Genomic DNA, 17,429 nt, shown 5'->3' with positions numbered 1-17,429 from the left:
AAGGCCCAGTGCAGTCAAAATTAAGATTTTCCGGTTTTATATATATTTCCACAATATGAGGTTGGAATAATACTGTGACATTTTTTAAATTACTATAATGCCCTATTAGTGTAAAAGCTGTTTGAAAACACTGACTGAAATGTCAGCCTGTTTTGGTGGGATGGAGTTTTGGCCTTCCAAATAACATGGACCATAACGTTTAATGCCAACCGCGGGAAAAAAACACCTAAGAAGAAAGGCATCGATTTTTGTCCAATTAGGAAGAGGATGGCAGCCGCAGGGAAATACTTGGGTTTGCGAGGTTTTACTGCAGAACAGTTGCAGGGAGTGTTGATTGGTTGTGTTCTGTCCCCCCAGACCATAGTAGGATTAGATAGGGTAAATAATGGAATACAGTGTTTTTTTTAGTGTTTTTTGGCAGGATACATTTTCCTTTTCCCCAATTGTATAATAATGTATCACAAATAACTTAATGTAGGTTGGCTGTGAATAGCCTCACACTCCAATACAGTAGGTGGCAGTGCATGAACCTGAAATCGGACGCGATCCGCCAAAACAATCCCAAAGAATAAGAATAAGAATTAGGAAGCGACACTTCCGCTATACCATGCAAACACTGTTCTCACTTCCTTTTCAGTTTTAGATGTCCTGTCGTGCTGATCTGCTATGCGTGGGCTACAGCGATAATAAGTTAACTTGTTAGCTAACTTGCCCCTTGAGGGATAATTGTTGCATCCAAAATCTCCTACTCACATTACCAAATTGCACATAAATATTTAGGACATGCCAAACATCGTGCTTTTCAGCGGGAGCTCCCACCAAGACCTGTCACAAAAAGTGGCTGATCGCCTAGGACTGGAATTGGGGAAAGTGATAACGAAGAAATTCTCCAACCAAGAAACATGGTAGGTTTCGTTTTTTACGCATTTATCGTCTGCATTTAGATACGTGCATGATTATCTAATTGATCTGCTGAGCTAGCCTAGCAAGCTATCTGGTGCTGGACGTTAATTTACTGCAGCCTGGGTCATGCATACACGTGTGCGCAGGAGTAGTAAGTTTGCTACGCTAACGGCACTGAATAACGTTAGCTTGCTGCCGTTATTACATCAACACCTAATTTGGAAAGTTAGTTATGTAATCCCATGGTCACGCGTGCTGGTGTTCATTGTTGAGTCGTAACTTTGCAAGATACACCATGCTAGCTAGTTTGCGAAAAGACTCACGTGACTTAATAATAGCCAACATAGTTCAGGTAAACAGAACCAACTACTGCAGCAACAGAGAACGAGGCCACGTTCAGTAGGAAAACGTCCTGAAACGTTGCAGATAAAGTGGGTAACAGGTTTCTGCCAGTAACCAAAAACCCGCCGGTTTGAACCCCCTGCACCGACTAGGTGAAAAATCGCTCGATGTGCCCTAATTGTACCAGTAAGTCGCTCTGATAACATGTAAAATGTATACATGTGTGTTATCCAAATTGTTTCTATAATTATTCGACCTGCTGCAACCCCAGATTCAATCTCTGCCTAAATAATGCCATGCACTTAAACCTAATTGCACCTGTCGCTCAGTATAAGATATACATAATTTTCCTGATCTGTATTGTTCCAATATTGTTTTGCCATGCTGCCACCCCTGGTTCCATTTTAGCCTAAATGATGTCATGCACGTAATCTAGGTTCATTTTCAGCAAGCTGACCTAATTGTTCAGTAGCGATGGTAACTACATAAACCTGCTCTGGTGCATGTAGACTTTACAATACTCGCAATATGATGCAATGGGTGTGAGTGAGTACACTGCACTGCCCCATGAACCAAGGTGAGCTACGGTCTCCTATTGATTTTTTAGCCTAGCTTCATTACTTGTCCCCTATGTGCAATAGTGGGTCTTTGTCAGCTATATTAATACAATGATCTGCTTTAGAATTTGTGGGTGCTTTTGGATACAGTTTGGCCTGATAGTGGGAGTGAGTACAAGGACACAGATAAATGAGATATTATTGTGGGATGTCCTCCTTGCAAGGATGAAAAGTGGGAGCAAGTACATAGTATTGAGTAGATGATCTGACATGATACATGATATAGTCTTATACTCAGCTGGCCCCTCCCTGGATTTTGTGTTAAACGCTCAACAACAAAGCTTTCTCTGCCCTTAATCTTGTTCTGAACACCTCCAAAACAAAAATTGTAGAGAGAGAGAGAGAGAATATAGAGTTAGATTTTTTGGCAGGTACATATGCAGGATGCTACTCTCCACAGCATGGCCTTTGTTCCAGATCAAAACTCCTAAGCTACAACCTCTTTTTGACCAAAATTAACTGGATAGATTTCTGCTTCCAGTGTTTTCTTTTTCCAAGTCTAGCAAACAAAGAGCAGAGACCTGAGGACACCATCCAACCTGGAACTGCGCTCCTAGACTTGAAAGGACAGACCAGATACAAATTCAATTAACTCGAAGGTTGTTGGGCTTTTGGCCCAACAAATGTCAGGAGTCTTTGAAGCGTCCTCTGAAGCCCCCTCCTGCTGTTCAGTCCATTCACTGGCATTTTCTACAAGAAATCTGCCTCCTGAAATAAAAGCTTCTCCCAAGTGGGTGTGACACCTACTCCTGTTGCCTACTGCACTGCTGCTTGGATTCCACCTGGCGATCTGTTCACCGTGTGCTCTGGCCTGTCTCCCCTGTCTGGTACAGGCAGTTTCACCACACTCACCCCTTTCTCCCTGGCCTGTCTCCCCCTGTCTGGTACAGGTACCTCCACCACACTCACCCCTCTCTCCCTGGCCTATCTCCCCCTGTCTGGTACAGGCAGTTTCACCACACTCACCCCTTTCTCCCGAGCTTTCACTCGCCTCCAGCACACACGCACTGTTTGGGCGAGTGACTCTGAACTTACAATGGCTACCCCCCTCGTTATATTACAAAAAAATATTGTGCATTTTGCAATTTGACTCATGCATACTTTGTTGACTACAAACTTTCTTTACCCAACCGTGGGACAGACTGTTTGTTCCCACACTCGGGACTCTGACTCTCTATTGGTTACACTGACTTTTGGCCTCCCATCCTATTCCATCCACCTCTCGTCGGCTTTGTATTCATGTTACCTGATAGAATTGCTGTACAATATGATCTTGTTGCCATCTGATACACATTCAGATGTCATAAATTAGCGCTGCAGAGCTCTCTCCCTGTGCTATGCCGTGCCTTGATTGTATTGCTGTTGATGATATTTGGAAATGTGCATGTACACCCTGGCCCACCTACTGTTGCTAGCCCCAATTCTGACTTGTGCTCTGATATTTGCTTCACTGGTTGCTGAACTCGTGAAAGCCTGGGTTTTTCGCATGTTAACACTAGAAGCTCATGACCTAAAATGGATAAATTGAAAATGTGTGTTCACAGATCCAATCCAGATGTGTTGGTCATTACTGAGACGTGGTTAAGGAAATGTTTAGCATACTGACTTTCTGGTTATAACCTTTTTTGGCAAGACAGATCTTCCAAAGGCGGGGAAGTGGCAATCTTTACCAAGGATCACTTTCAGTGCTCGGTTGTCTCTACCAAGTCTTTCCCTAAACAATTTGATTTTCTGGTTTTAAGCATTAAGCTTTCAAATAGCTCTTTGTTGGCTGTTGCTGGGTGCTATCGTCCTCCATCAGCACCGGCCTGTACCCTACCTGCCCTAAGATCTCTCCTGGCCGGAATTTGTCCTGCTAGGTGACCTAAACTAGGACATGCTTAAACCACCTGACCAAGTCCTAAAGCTTATGGGACTCCCCAAATCTTTCTTATATTATCACAAATCTCACAAGGTATGACTCCAAACACCCAGAAAGGGCTACTCTCCTCGATGTTATCCTCACAAATAATCCTGATAGGTCTGGTGTTTTCTGTAATGACCTTAGTGATCACTGTTTTACAGCCTGTGTTCGTAATGGTTGCTCAGTGAAACGACCTGTCCTGATTTGTCAGACGCTTGCTAAAAAAATAAATAATGAGCAAGCCTTCTTTCATGAACTGGCCTGTAAAATGGTATAGAAATCAGCTTGATCCCCTTTCGAAGACGCTTGAACCTTCTTTTTTTATATTTTCAGTGATATTGGTAACAAACACGCCCCCATAAAGAAAATTACAATTAAAAACAGGTTCAGCCCCTGGTTTGACCTTGATCTTGCAGAGTTACTCCACCTCAAGAATTGCATTTGGTGAAAGGCTCGGCACACGCATACTCAGGCTGACTCAGGCAAATGAAAAATAAGTGTACTCGGGCAATCCGGAAGGCCAAAGTTAGTTACTTTAAGGAGCAGTTCTCTCTCTGTGGGTCTAACCCCAAGAAGTTCTGGAAAACGGTTAAACAACGTACTTCTTAATTTTTACTTAGCCTTTTCAAATATAGTTACAATCAGGCCTATTACCGTGAACTCCAGGAGCGTTGCGGCAGAATCTGCGATGGCCAGCAGCGGGAGGAGGGTCAGGAACAGGTCTGTCATAATTATTTCATCAAACAGTGTGCTTAAAGCATCAGACAAGCTCAGTGCATATTGTTGATTTATTAACTTAGGGTGTACCAATATATGGGAAGAATACAAGTTTAAACATTTTCGCCTAATCGATTGGTTGAAAGAACACGTTCGACCACATTTCTTAAATATACTCTGCGACAGTCCTAGTCTATACAGTAGCGGTGGGTCTCGCGTCTCCTCACGTCGTGCCTCTTCTGGGTGGTTCAGATAGGTAGACCGGCTGTTGCATTAATTGCCTCTCTTGGTCAGATGTGAGCACATGACTCCAGCGGAGGCAGGGAAAGGGGGGTTGTCCTGTCGGGAATGTTTCAGTTGTTGACTTGTTTTGAAGCCTGCAACTTGTGGAGAGATGGTGTGTGTGTGCCCTGATTTCCCAGAAGTCTGCTTTTCCACACGCACTTTCAAATAAGAGTTAGTTTGTCAACGTTAAGCTCGTTCTGGTCACTCCAATTTACTGCACCAGACCTCCATCAGTCCTCCACTGTTGGCGTGCAGTTATGATACTGTGTTGTTGGGAAGTGATTTGTGGTGTTGTATCGTTCATGAGTGAGTAGCAGTTGCCCTTTTTTTCTAAGCATAACTTGTAGGGAGGGATTTGGCCTAGTTAATAAATGTCCATGGCGAGAAGTTTACGATCAGCCTTCTCCGTCAGGGTATACGAGCTATATGCCTAGCGTGGAGAGATAAGAGCAGGGTGATGAGGATGATCTTCTCTACTTCAGTGTGGAGATGAGTGAGCGGTTCCGTAGTGGTAAGAGTTATCCTTTTCCTTAAGGTGACACTAAATTATGCTGCTGCTTCTCTTTGTCAGCGTGGAGATCGGGGAGAGCGTGCGCGGCGAGGACGTCTACATTGTGCAGAGCGGCTGCGGCGAGATCAACGACAACCTGATGGAGCTGCTGATCATGATTAACGCGTGCAAGATCGCCTCGTCGTCCCGCGTCACCGCTGTCATCCCCTGCTTCCCCTACGCCCGGCAGGACAAAAAAGACAAGGTAAGCCTGTTGCCTGCCGGGCTGCTCGCAGGCCCAAAGAAGTCTACGACAATGATTCACCATGTGTGGTGTCCAGTATGTAGTGCAAAACGTAGCATATATACAGTACCAATCAATAGTTTGGACACAGCTACTCATGCAAGTGTTTTTCTACATTTTGTGCTATTTTCTACATTGTAGAATAATATTGAAGACATCAAAACTATGAAATAACACATATGGAATCATGTAGTAACCAAAAAAGTGTTTTGAGGTTCTTCAAAGTAGCCACCCTTTGCCTCGATGACAGGTTTGCACACTCTTGGCATTCTCTCAACCTGCTTTATGATGTGGTCACCTGGCATGCATTTCAATTAACAGGTGTGCCTTAATAAAAGTTCATTGGTGGAATTTCTTCTTTGTGCGTTGTTGTTGACACGGTAGGGGTGGTATATAGGAGATAGCCCTATTTGGTAAAAGACCAAGTCCTTATTATGGCAATAACATCTCAAATAAACATAAGAAAAACTACAGTCTGTTACTTTAAGACATGAAGGTCAGTCAATCTGGAAAATATCAAGAACCTTGACAGTTTCTTCAAGTGCAGTCGCAAAAACCGTCAAGCGCTGTGATGAAACGGGCTTTCATGGGGACCGCCACAGAAAGGGAAGACCTGAAGTTATCTCTGCTGCAGAGGATAAGTTCATTTGAGTTTCCTGCCTTAGAAATTGCAGCCCAAATAAAAGCTTCAGAGTTCAAGTAACACAGATCTCAACATCAACTGTTCAGAGGAGACTGTGTGAATCAGGCCTTCATGGTTGAATTGCTGTAAAGAAACCACTACTAAAGGACACCAATAAGAAGAGGCTTTCTTGGGCCAAGAAACACAAGCAATGGACATTAGACCGGTATAAATATATCCTTTGGTCTGAGGAGTCCAAATTTTAGATTTTTGGTTCCTACCACTGTCTTTGAGACACAGAGTAGGTGAACGGATGAACTCTGCATGTGTTGTTCCCACCGTGAAGCATGGAGGTGTGATGGTGTGTGGAGGCTTTGCTGGTGACACTCCTGATTTATTTCGAATTCAAGGCACACTTAACCAGCATGGCTATCACAGCATTCGGCAGTGATACGCCATCCCATCTGTTTTGCGCTTAGAGGGACTATCATTAGTTTTTCAACAGGACAATGACCCAACACACCTCCAGGTTGTGTAAGTGCTATTTTACCAATAAGGAGAGTAATGGAGTGCTGCATCAGATGACCTGGCCTCCACAATCACCCGACCTCAACCCAATTGAGATGGTTTAGGGTGAATTGGGCCGCAGAGTGAAGGAAAAGCAGCCAACAAGTGCTCAGCATATGTGGCAACTCCTTCAAGACAGTTGGAAAAGCATTCCAGGTCAAGCTGGTTGAGAGAATGCCTAGAGTGTGCAAAGCTGTCAAGGCAAGAGTGGTTACTTTGAGAAGTATCTCTGAATTTGTTTTACACTTTATTGATTGCTATTTCATCGTTTTAATGTCTTCACTATTATTCTACAATGTAGAAAATGGTTTTAAAAAAGGAAAACCCATGTAGTTGTCCAAACTTTAGACTGGTACTGTGTATATAAACATACACACATCTCCTCCTATTGAATGTTTTCCCCAGACACAGTTGATTGGCATGTCATCCAATAACTTCTGTGTTATAACACCAAAAGACATACGAAAAATACAGCCTCGGTCAAATATAGCTGTAGGTTTGAATTAGAGCATGGTTCATCACCTGGGGTGACATCAGACTTTCCAAGAGGGGAGAAAAGGTTCAGACCACCGCTTATCTGGTAAATGATTCACACACTGTTCCAGTTAATAAAGTAACAAACAGGTTTCCTCATGTAGCAACCCGCAGTTGTTCTGAGGCCTAACCTGTATTCCACCTTTTCTCCCTCTTTCTCTATCAACCCAAAGACAGTGTATCAAGCACCAGTTACTATCATGAGACCCTAAGCACGCAATCTCTGTTGTGGAGCATATTTAACCTTTATTTAACTAGGCAAGTCCGTTGAGAGAACAAATTCTTATTTACAATGACCGCCTACTCCGGCCAAACTCGGACAACGCCGGGCCAATTGTGCGCCGCCCTATGGGACTCCCAATCATGGCCGGATATGATACAGCCTGGATTTGAACCAGGTACTACAATGACGCCTATTGCACTGAGATGCAGTACCATAGACCCCTGCGTCACTCGGGAGCCTTATTATGTTTTGTAACAAGGTGTAACATGCCAGATCTCAAAGGCCCCTCTAAAGTAATGGCATACTGTAGCCCAGTGTTTCCCTACTCTTGTCCTCCAGTGTAACAGATTTCAAGGTCATGTCTAGCAGGGATCTTGCTAATGTCAAATTGACGTCATAACTTGCATATTCGAGGTCATGTTGGAGAATCTTTGCAATTTAGCTAACCCTAACCCTTTTCCTAACCTTCATTTAATGTACCTAACCTGCTTTGAAAAGGTCACTTCTGACGTTAGAGGCATCCCATCTAGTCAACCCTGATTCAACTCATTGAGGGCTTGATAATTACTTGACAAGTTGCATCGGGTGTACTTGTCTGAGCCTACAACAAAAATGTGTGCTGCAGGGGTTACTGGAGGTCTGGAGTTGGGAAATACATCTGTAGCCTATACAAACACTCTGAACTACAAGTTCTAGAACAGGACATAACAGATTTCCGACAGAGGGTCTACTTATGTTTGTAAATCAAGTTTAATACAAGGATTTAGACGGGGTATGTTTGCTTATACCAAATGGTGGCTGTTTAATTCCACATGTTGGCCTATCACTGATGTCTTTTCCCCGAGGCATGTTAAATCAATACATGGCACTGTGGAATGTGACCTAGTACAAAATAGATGTTGAAACAAGCGTCCTGCCAGAGTTGAACTTGTGTGTGTGTGTGTGTGTGTGTGTGTGTGTGTGTGTGTAAATAAAGTAACCTGTGAGTTGTGATTTGTCCCCTGAAAACAGAATCTCTACGGTCACCTTGTGCTGCTATTTTGCTACAGATGGCTGTGTGCATTAACCACAGAAGACCGAGATGTCTGTGTTGAACACGCGACAACCTGTAGCCAATCACCATCTGTTGTCTGTCGCCTGACCTGGATTGTGTTCCTTGTGGAGGAGCAAACGATTTAGACTTCACTAGTTATTTAAATCCAGGGCATTTTACTGTATTACAACAATTGTTGTCACACTGAATAATTGAATTGTGTGCTTCGTTTGAAAGAGCCTGTAACTCCCTCTGTGTCCCAGAGTCGTGCTCCTATCTCAGCCAAGCTGGTGGCCAACATGCTGTCTGTAGCTGGCGCCGACCACATCATTACAATGGACCTCCACGCCTCGCAGATCCAGGTAGGCAGCATCCAACACATCCCCGTCACAGCAATGCAATTGCAGGGTGCAGTTTCACCTGCCGATAAATTAAGTTATATTCAATTGAAACGACTAGTAGTAGTTGCTACATTTGTTTAATTCCTAGTTAATGCAGTGAAGTCTAAAGTTGTCGCTATGTTTTCGCTCAATATTAGGCTAGTCGAAGAAGGCGGTATATTATCATAACTTTTTTTTTTATCTCTGTCTGTAGGGATTCTTCGACATCGCCGTGGACAACCTGTATGCGGAGCCCGCGGTCCTCCAGTGGATCCGGGAGAACATTCCAGAGTGGAAGAACAGCTGCATTGTGTCCCCTGACGCTGGAGGAGCCAAACGGTAATAACCAATTCCATGTGGCAGGGTCACATGAACCAGGTACGGCTGGTTCTGAGGTCTTCAACAATGTGGCAGGGTCACATGAACCGGATACGGCTGGTCCTGAGGTCTTCAACAATGTGGCAGGGTCACATGAACCGGATACGGCTGGACCTGAGGTCTTCAACAATGTGGCAGGGTCACATGAACCGGATACGGCTGGTTCTGAGGTCTTCAACAATGTGGCAGGGTCACATGAACCGGATACGGCTGGTCCTGAGGTCTTCAACAATGTGGCAGGGTCACATGAACCGGATACGGCTGGACCTGAGGTCTTCAACAATGTGGCAGGTCACATGAACCGGATACGGCTGGTCCTGAGGTCTTCAACAATGTGGCGAAGGGACGGGGAAGAAGAAGTGTTTGGACCCGTTCATCTCTCCCTCGTTTAACCCTTTTCATTGGGTGTTTCTTTGTACCTGTCCATCTTCGAGATGACTTATGCCCGACTTCCGGGGGTCATGCCAATGCGGTGCTATTTCAGCTGAGCGCTGACATGCACATCTCATATTTCTTAAATCTTTGTTTTCATTTCCTTGTATTCAGAGTGACCTCCATCGCTGACCGTCTGAATGTGGAGTTTGCCCTCATCCACAAAGAGAGGAAGAAGGCCAACGAGGTGGACCGCATGGTCCTGGTCGGAGACGTGAAGGACCGCGTGGCCATCCTGGTCGACGACATGGCCGACACCTGCGGCACCATCTGCAAAGCTGCTGAGAAGTGAGCCACAGCGACCCCTCACACAGCTCCTAATATCCCCAAAGTTATTCTACCATGGCCTTGCTCTAGGTTATTTGTGTTTGGCTTGTGCTGTCAATAAAAGTCCGTATTTATAGATGGTTGCTATGTAGGCTCATCTGTTGAGCATCTGTTGATCTCAAATCACTGTATGGTTTATTGACCTGAACCCATTCTATCAAACCTAATGAGAGAGATTGTGTAGAGGGTGAGAAGTGATGTGGGGATTGAAAATCAACTCGGGTTGTTGTTTTTTTTACTGTTTGGACATAGGTGGCCCAAGGGGGGGGGGGGGGGGGATAAAAATCATTAGCGTTTTCGTTTGTTCCAGTCTCAACCATAGCCCACCTTTCACTCTTCTATTTGATGCTTGTGTCTTTTTAATTTTTCTACTTTGCTCAAATGCATTATTTCAAACACAGTTTCCAAATTACTGTCACTTTTAAAAAAAAATATTACACAACTCATCTCTCTTTCTAGATTGATTGATGCTGGTGCAATCAAGGTCTACGCTATCCTCACGCACGGCATATTTTCCGGTCCGGCCATCGCACGCATCAACGACGCTCCCTTCGAGGCCGTGGTGGTCACCAACACCATCCCCCAGGAGGAAAAGATGAAGTCTTGCCCAAAGATACAGGTACCCCCAGTCCAGATAGGCACTTCCTGTTTTCTCACATGTCCTTCTACCTTTTAGCCAATGAGGAATCCATTTGTTGATACATGCAGCATTTTGCCTCTCCCATGTCTTGAAGCACCTGTAGCTTGCTGCTGTTGTTAAAGCTAACCATTCCAACCAGGATTGATTGGCTGCCCTATAGGTTGCCTGACCTGAGGCACTGGTATATGGCGGTCTGCCATAGAGATGTATATGATGTTGTATTTTTGTGGTCTCCACCAGATCATAGATATAGCCATGATCCTGGCCGAGGCGATCAGGAGAACCCACAATGGCGAGTCGGTGTCCTACCTCTTCAGCCACGTGCCCTTATAAAGGATTGTCACAAGGAAGAGGTCACAATGGCCAATTTAGGCCGTTTCTCTCCTCATGGTCCAATCAGCTCGCACCTTCAGTGGCCACGCCCTCCCGGAAGTCCTTAAACCCTGACGTTTTGGGCCAATTACACGTGAACGGTTCCTAAAGGCCACTCCCACTTTCCCAGCTCCGTTGTTCCGTGTGGAGACCCAAGAAAGAGTATCGCCTCTTTGAGACCAGCAAGTTTCTATTTATGCATAATACCATGTTAAGATTTCCTTATTGTTTGTTTTCATTATCATGCTTTGCCACCCAAGGGATCTGGCTGTCATTTTAACCAAAGGTCCATTGCCTAACGATGTTCCTGTTTGTTGTACCTCATTTTTTTGTCCGTTTCACTATAAATGAAAGCATTCCATTGTGTGATGTCACTTCTTGAGTCATCTGACTGTTCTAACCAGCTCTGTGGGGAATCTCCAACGCTGCTGGTTTTAGAGGCACATTTGTTTCATCAATAGACGCCGATTACGAAATACCAGGGTCCTATTCACTAGACTCAAAACGGTAGCAAACGGGGAGGGACTATCTATCCGATGTTTTGCTACAGTGTGTGCTAATCAATGCCACCCAGGGTTGTTTAGTCATCAACAGCTGATTTTTAATTCATTTTAACCAGCAACATTTGATTAGTGTTGGAGTTCAGTTTTTTTCTCAGAAAGATCCAGAGTAGAGGCTGTATTTGTTCAACCAGCAGATACCTACGTAATGTCTATAAGCGTCTAGAATTGTCTCCTTAAAGTCCCAAAATTGTATCATGGAATTCAACTTGCGATATGAGAAAGAATTGTCGTAAGCATTTCCACATGTTCTGACGTTCTAGTTAAAACACTCTACTTTAGTGCCACATAACAAGGCCAAATCTGATTTGCCATTTTAGTTTCCTTCATTTAGTGTGCACCTGGTGGTGCACTCTAGTGACGGACTGGTGTCATTGCAAGGTCTCATGCTCACCTTTGTATTTCTGATCACATTTGCTCCATTACAATCTTGAAATTGCTCATTTACTAAAACTCCCAACACCACTTCTAAACTTTTGCAAAACTGGGCAGCAAGAGATATCTGATAGGATTTCGGCAATCGGATAGGATTAAATTAATAGAAGGGGTATCCACATTCAAGTCAACGATACAATTTATATACATTTAATTTGATCAGATAACTTGGAGGAACTGGGGACAGTCCCTCTATCAGGTTTATCCATCTTTTCAAAGGGTGATTGGTCAAACAACCCTCACCCAAAAGGTCACGAATTTCAAAGTTCTACTTTCCCCATGTCTTAAGTGTTTTTTTTTTTGTGTGTTTTTTCCACCAATTACTTGTAGAGTAAGTTCTAATGTAGGAGGGTAACTCCTCAGTGTTCATTTTCCCCTGTTGTATGCTGAGTGTGCTCCAAAGGCTGTTCAGAATGATTTCGCGGATTGGTTGAAAACTGCTGGCGGACAGGCAGCAACACTTTTGTTTTTTACACCACCCGGGTTTTCATTGACAATAAACGTTGACCGTGACATCTACATAATGCTGACTGTCTTCCTTTCTTTGAGGATCCTCGGATGAATTGTTATAGACAGTACACTGTTGTTTTCCCTATGGTCAGGAGTTATGTGATCCCATTGGAAGATGGGAGTAATTGGGTGGCCATATGAGGAACATGTGTTGCTACTTACGGCACCAGAATCTTGTGGCAGTGCCGTGGGAAAGTAGAGGACCTTGGTTGAACGTTTGTCAGTCACACGTCTTAAAAGGGTGAGTTCACCAAACTAGCCATGCAACACCACCGCCCAACCACCATCTAGGATCAGGTCCTCCTTGACTATGTAATCTTATTAATTGTGATCTAAAATGCAAAACTGGTCCTAGATCAGCACTCCTGGTCTGAGACGCTTTGCCCTGGACTCCCATCCAAGGACCAACCAGGGTGATTATCCTTGTTTAGGCTCAGGCCGAGACACCTGCCAACAAGGGGGATGCGGGATGGTGTGGTTGATGGCTACAGCCATATATAGTATTTCATATATATATGACAGTGACATCTACATACTGCTGACTGTCTTCCTTATATATATATATATATATATATAAAAAATAAAATGCCTGCTACCCTGATGGTGGGGGGGGGCGGTGCTTGCTTGTTACTGCCTTGTCACGTTCTGTATGTGGAGTTGGCAACAGTTAATCAGTAGGCATGAGGACCGTGATGTCAGTTTTGATTTCTTGGTGATGGATAGTGGCTGAAAAGATCCATAGCTGGCATCCACGTGCTTCCTAGGTGTTTCATCTGAACCAGGCCAAACTGTCACGTAACCATAACATACTTCACAAAGAGGATAATCGAGAAAATAAGACAAGTGCTATTAGATATTTATTAAGAAATGTGAGTTATAACTACAGATTCTCTTTGCCAGTGGTAATAATCATATGCGTGTGTTTTTATAGAGACCATATGACTACTTGCCCACACCGAGTTAATAGAAGGGACATGTTCTTTGCCCTTTTAGAAATGAGTGCAAGAAAAAGTAACATGATAAATACAATAGGTGGTACATACCTCCGTTTTCCGACAGGTGGCGTCTTGTGCATACTTCTCTCAGCGGTGCCTGAAACTCGGTAAATAAAGTGATTTTAAAAACACATTTGTGAAATTTTGGACACATGTATCACGTCTCCATAATTTGTTCAAATTCCCGCCGTTGAAAAAAAAATGAGGTTAAAATGTAATCTAATTTTAATATACCGTTTGTTTAATTTCCAAATCGTTCTTGGATGGGAGCTGTATCGTGACGTCAGACTGTCATTTGCATATTGCTCAGTATATGTCCTATGCTTGCGCAAAGGCGCGACACATTGCTGCAACGCAAAGCCTGGAGAAGTACCACTAGTCAATCAGTCCAACTTTGGTAAGCACTGATATTCATATTAACTTTAAGGTATTGGTCATATAAAAGTAGGATACCTGATATCTGCTGAAATGCTTCCAGAATAGTGTAACTAACCTGTATTTATCCTTGCGAGAACATTCTAACCTGTACCATGCCAAGGACAAAAGATGCGACTATAAAGATGTTTGGATGGATACAACATCTTTAAAAAAATGTGTTTTTAAAGAAACATCTAACTAGTAAATAGAAACGAATGGATATGTGTTCTATTTCAGTTTCGCTGTGTAACACTAGCCATATCAATCCATATCCTTTGTTCAGATTAGTTGTGGCGGTGATAGGCTACGGTCAATTGTCTAAATCGTGCGTAATAACATTTGAAATGTGCCTTTTAGATGGTATGTTGTGACATTAATGGGCCTATTTGAGGGAATTGGTGTACAATTTGGGAGCCGATCTTCGAAGATAAAGCGGATCTGGGCGGTGGTTCTCCAGATTGCGCTGCCCAAGGGAGAGGCGAGTCTTAGACCATACACGTGGAATCAAAGTCTGATAAGCATTGAAGACAAATATAAATAAATAAAAATACATTTAATATGCTGTATCTTTATACTTTAGCCGTTGATGTGAACGCATGGTTGGTTATGTGTGGCCAACCGCTTTTTCCTCTTTTCGGCGTTCTCAGCATGGGAACGCGTATTGTTATGTAAATGTACATTTTGGGGAATATTAGGCGCCATTCATTGTGGGGTGCGGTTTTGTGCCCCTGTGTGTGACATGGTCCCTGAATTGGGTAACGGGATGTGAGGCAAATTGCACCAGGCTCTGCTTGAGGCGAACAAAAGAATGCAGGCGCACCACTTACACGTTTTGGTCTCGTTGCGCACTTGAGGAACAGCTATTGTGGCTGCAGTGCTGTCTGCGCATATGTTTAATTAAAAATAATGCTTCTCGTTGTGACAGACACTTCGCAATCATGTCTGACAAGCCAAATCTCGAGGAGGTTGCCAGCTTCGACAAGACCAAGCTGAAAAAGACCGAGACACAGGAGAAGAATCCGCTGCCGACTAAAGAAAGTAAGGATGCAGACATTTATGCAATAGTCTGACATTATGATATGACACATGAATACTATATTTTAAACTTAATTAGCATTTTTGAATAGACTTAACCCACTGGGCACACACTGGTTGAATCAACGTTGATTCCACGTCATTTCAATGAAATTCCGTGAACCAATGTGGAATAGAAGTTGAGTTGACATCAGTGCCCAGTGGGATGCATCATAAAAAGGCTACTGTACTGTAGGCCTACTGGTACTCCTATAGAATATAATCCCACCTTTTTCAACGTTAACATTTTGGGTCTAGGCTATGCTACAGTAGACATGATAGGCCTAGGCTAAGTGAAAGACCATTTATACCTCAAGGGTGTTGAGATTTTCATCACTGTTCTTTTGTCTCTCTTTCTCTCTGTCTCTCACTCTGTCCCCAGCCATTGAACAGGAGAAGCAGGCATCGTGAAGACCATCCCTCCGTCATGCACTGTAACCCCCTCCTCCTGCATTGCCTTCTTTTCACTCACTTATTTTTAGCTGTATAACTTGTCAAGAAAATCCACACCAACAACACAAAGCTGCACTGCGATGGATGACCATCCATGTCCAGGCGCTGACCCCACCCCTCCTACCACCTCCACCAATAGAGGAGCAGGCCCTCGCCAGGCCAGGAATGAGGAAGTACTACCAACCAACCAGGGGCTGTATGGTGGACGGGCCCAAAGGTGTGGGTTGTGGTGTCCAAACATCAATACTGGGTAGAGAGGGCTACAGGATGTGGGCGTGGTCTTGGATCTAGGAATTTACATCCCTCGTTCGACATCCAATTTCCTGTGTGGCCTCTTGTCGACCTGGTAACACACGCCTCAATCGTGTCCGGCTTCTTTTATTTCATTTTCGGGAAAAATGCACAACCTTTTTTTGTTTTTACGCTGGTAATATGATTAACATACCCATCGGTTAATACAAGTTTTCTGTCAGATATTTTTTTATCGAACCAAGGATGAAAAAACGGAAACCATCTAGTCTTCGGAGATACTCGTGTGGATTTTATTTACATTGATGTTTTTAAAACGTTATTGTACGATGACCTTTTTTATCAATGTGATTTGGGATAAGCTTTTTTTGTGTTGCACCCTGTCTCTGAATTGTTTAATATTGTAAGGAAAACATATCATTACTGGAAATGAATTCCATGTGTTCTGCGTCGATCAAATTATTTGGAGTTTTCTAAAGTCCCAACTCATGTTAATCTGCCACATACCTTTACCAAGAATGGAAACAGTGAAATGTTGTAATAAAAAAAATTGTTTCTATGAAGTGAATTGCGACATGCTTTCTTTATCCATGCAATTTTTAACATTGAGGGATGCGTACTTAGTGGACCACCCACGTTCTGTGTTTGTCAACTAAGGCCAATTCTCTGGTCTGCCGACGGTAACCCACATTTCGTACTCTACATGACCCATGGGCCTTGAACCTGCAAGGCGATGAGGCTGTTTGCACTGGGAACATCCACTCAAAAACGACTATCTTTGGTTATTTTACTCATTAGTCCACTGTCGATACAGTCCCACATTATTTTGCATGTCAGCAGTCATGTTTTCAAAACGCAACATCATGATGATGTGGCAGGTGACACTTTGCTTACTGAAAATCCCATATCTTGAAAACTTGACTGCTCACATGCAAAACATTTTGGGACTGTATCAACAGTGGACTAGTTCATTTTTTAAAAAAAATAGAGATTTTGAGTAGATGTTCCCTTTTTAAAGGCATATCCAGGACATTTCAGGTAACAATGCAGTACTCTATTAGCAGAAAGATCCACGGGCACGTTGATGATTAAGGCCTTTTATCCCATGTTTATTGGGGAGTAAGATGTCTCAGACTCAGCATTGATTATCACACACATTCAGTATCAGCTCAGGCATTGTAGGCACTTAGAGTTGAGTGGAAAAGGAGTGGCTGCGTTCATATCTATTCTTATTCATGAAATGCACATTGAGTATTTGTTTGCAAGCCAGGTGAACAAGTGTACGGATGTACACATTTCAATGGCACAGTGTAGATATAAACTCTTGACAGAAGACTTTATCTCAAATGTTCAAAGAAATGAAGTAAGCGCATAATAAACATGAGTAAGATTCACCTCTCAATTATATTTTGTATGAGTTAGCAGTTCTTTGTCCTCGGTGTGGTCAATAGGGTGTTGCTTCTAAGTTGGGGATTTATTCAGCCCAACTCCCTTCAGCTTGAATTAGTGTTCACCTGCAAAGCCTAATGGTATTATCATGACATCAGACTCTCCACTTCCTGGAAATAGACAGACAGATGACAAACATACCATACACAAGACAGGACTGTTTCACTTCACTTCCTTATCAATATAAAAAAGACAAGTTGCGGATTGGGCCTTTAATG

At 43.3% G+C, this 17,429-nt stretch overlaps 2 protein-coding genes across 3 annotated transcripts; both read left to right on the top strand.

Annotated features, from left to right (window-relative positions):
* The first annotated feature begins 576 nt into the window (after positions 1–576).
* Positions 577–12,583, top strand: LOC110527434 (ribose-phosphate pyrophosphokinase 2). Its single transcript, XM_021608699.3, has 7 exons — positions 577–905; positions 5,339–5,522; positions 8,804–8,902; positions 9,135–9,259; positions 9,845–10,018; positions 10,517–10,676; positions 10,938–12,583. Exons 1-7 carry the CDS (start codon positions 784–786, stop codon positions 11,028–11,030), a joined length of 957 nt encoding a protein of 318 aa, XP_021464374.1. The 5' UTR covers positions 577–783; the 3' UTR covers positions 11,031–12,583.
* A 1,327-nt stretch (positions 12,584–13,910) lies between these two features.
* On the top strand, positions 13,911–16,325 carry LOC100170202 (thymosin beta). Of its 2 annotated transcripts, XM_090239499.1 has the most exons (3): positions 13,911–13,966; positions 14,912–15,024; positions 15,443–16,325. In XM_090239499.1, exons 2-3 carry the CDS (start codon positions 14,925–14,927, stop codon positions 15,469–15,471), a joined length of 129 nt encoding a protein of 42 aa, XP_090095625.1. In that variant the 5' UTR covers positions 13,911–13,966; positions 14,912–14,924; the 3' UTR covers positions 15,472–16,325. The 2 variants fall into 2 exon arrangements, with proteins under 2 accessions (XP_090095625.1, NP_001123454.1); NM_001129982.1 differs by lacking the exon at positions 13,911–13,966 and having other exon boundaries at positions 14,925–15,024; positions 15,443–15,471.
* Positions 16,326–17,429: the final 1,104 nt, after the last annotated feature.

This window comes from Oncorhynchus mykiss, chromosome 7 (assembly GCF_057628025.1).
Source record: "Oncorhynchus mykiss isolate SJ-2025 chromosome 7, ASM5762802v1, whole genome shotgun sequence".
Lineage (NCBI taxonomy): Eukaryota > Metazoa > Chordata > Actinopteri > Salmoniformes > Salmonidae > Oncorhynchus > Oncorhynchus mykiss.
This window is presented reverse-complemented; position numbering and strand designations above follow the sequence as displayed.

What these genes read in the sequence shown, in the direction of transcription:
- LOC100170202 (XM_090239499.1), top strand. Translation starts at nt 14,925, where the DNA reads ATGTCTGACAAGCCAAATCTCGAGGAGGTTGCCAGCTTCGACAAGACC. An exon ending in TCCGCTGCCGACTAAAGAAA is followed by an intron (nt 15,025 to 15,442) that starts GTAAGGATGCAG and finishes CTCTGTCCCCAG; the next exon opens with CCATTGAACAGGAGAAGCAG.
- LOC110527434 (XM_021608699.3), top strand. Translation starts at nt 784, where the DNA reads ATGCCAAACATCGTGCTTTTCAGCGGGAGCTCCCACCAAGACCTGTCA. An exon ending in TCCACGCCTCGCAGATCCAG is followed by an intron (nt 8,903 to 9,134) that starts GTAGGCAGCATC and finishes CTCTGTCTGTAG; the next exon opens with GGATTCTTCGACATCGCCGT. An exon ending in GACGCTGGAGGAGCCAAACG is followed by an intron (nt 9,260 to 9,844) that starts GTAATAACCAAT and finishes CCTTGTATTCAG; the next exon opens with AGTGACCTCCATCGCTGACC.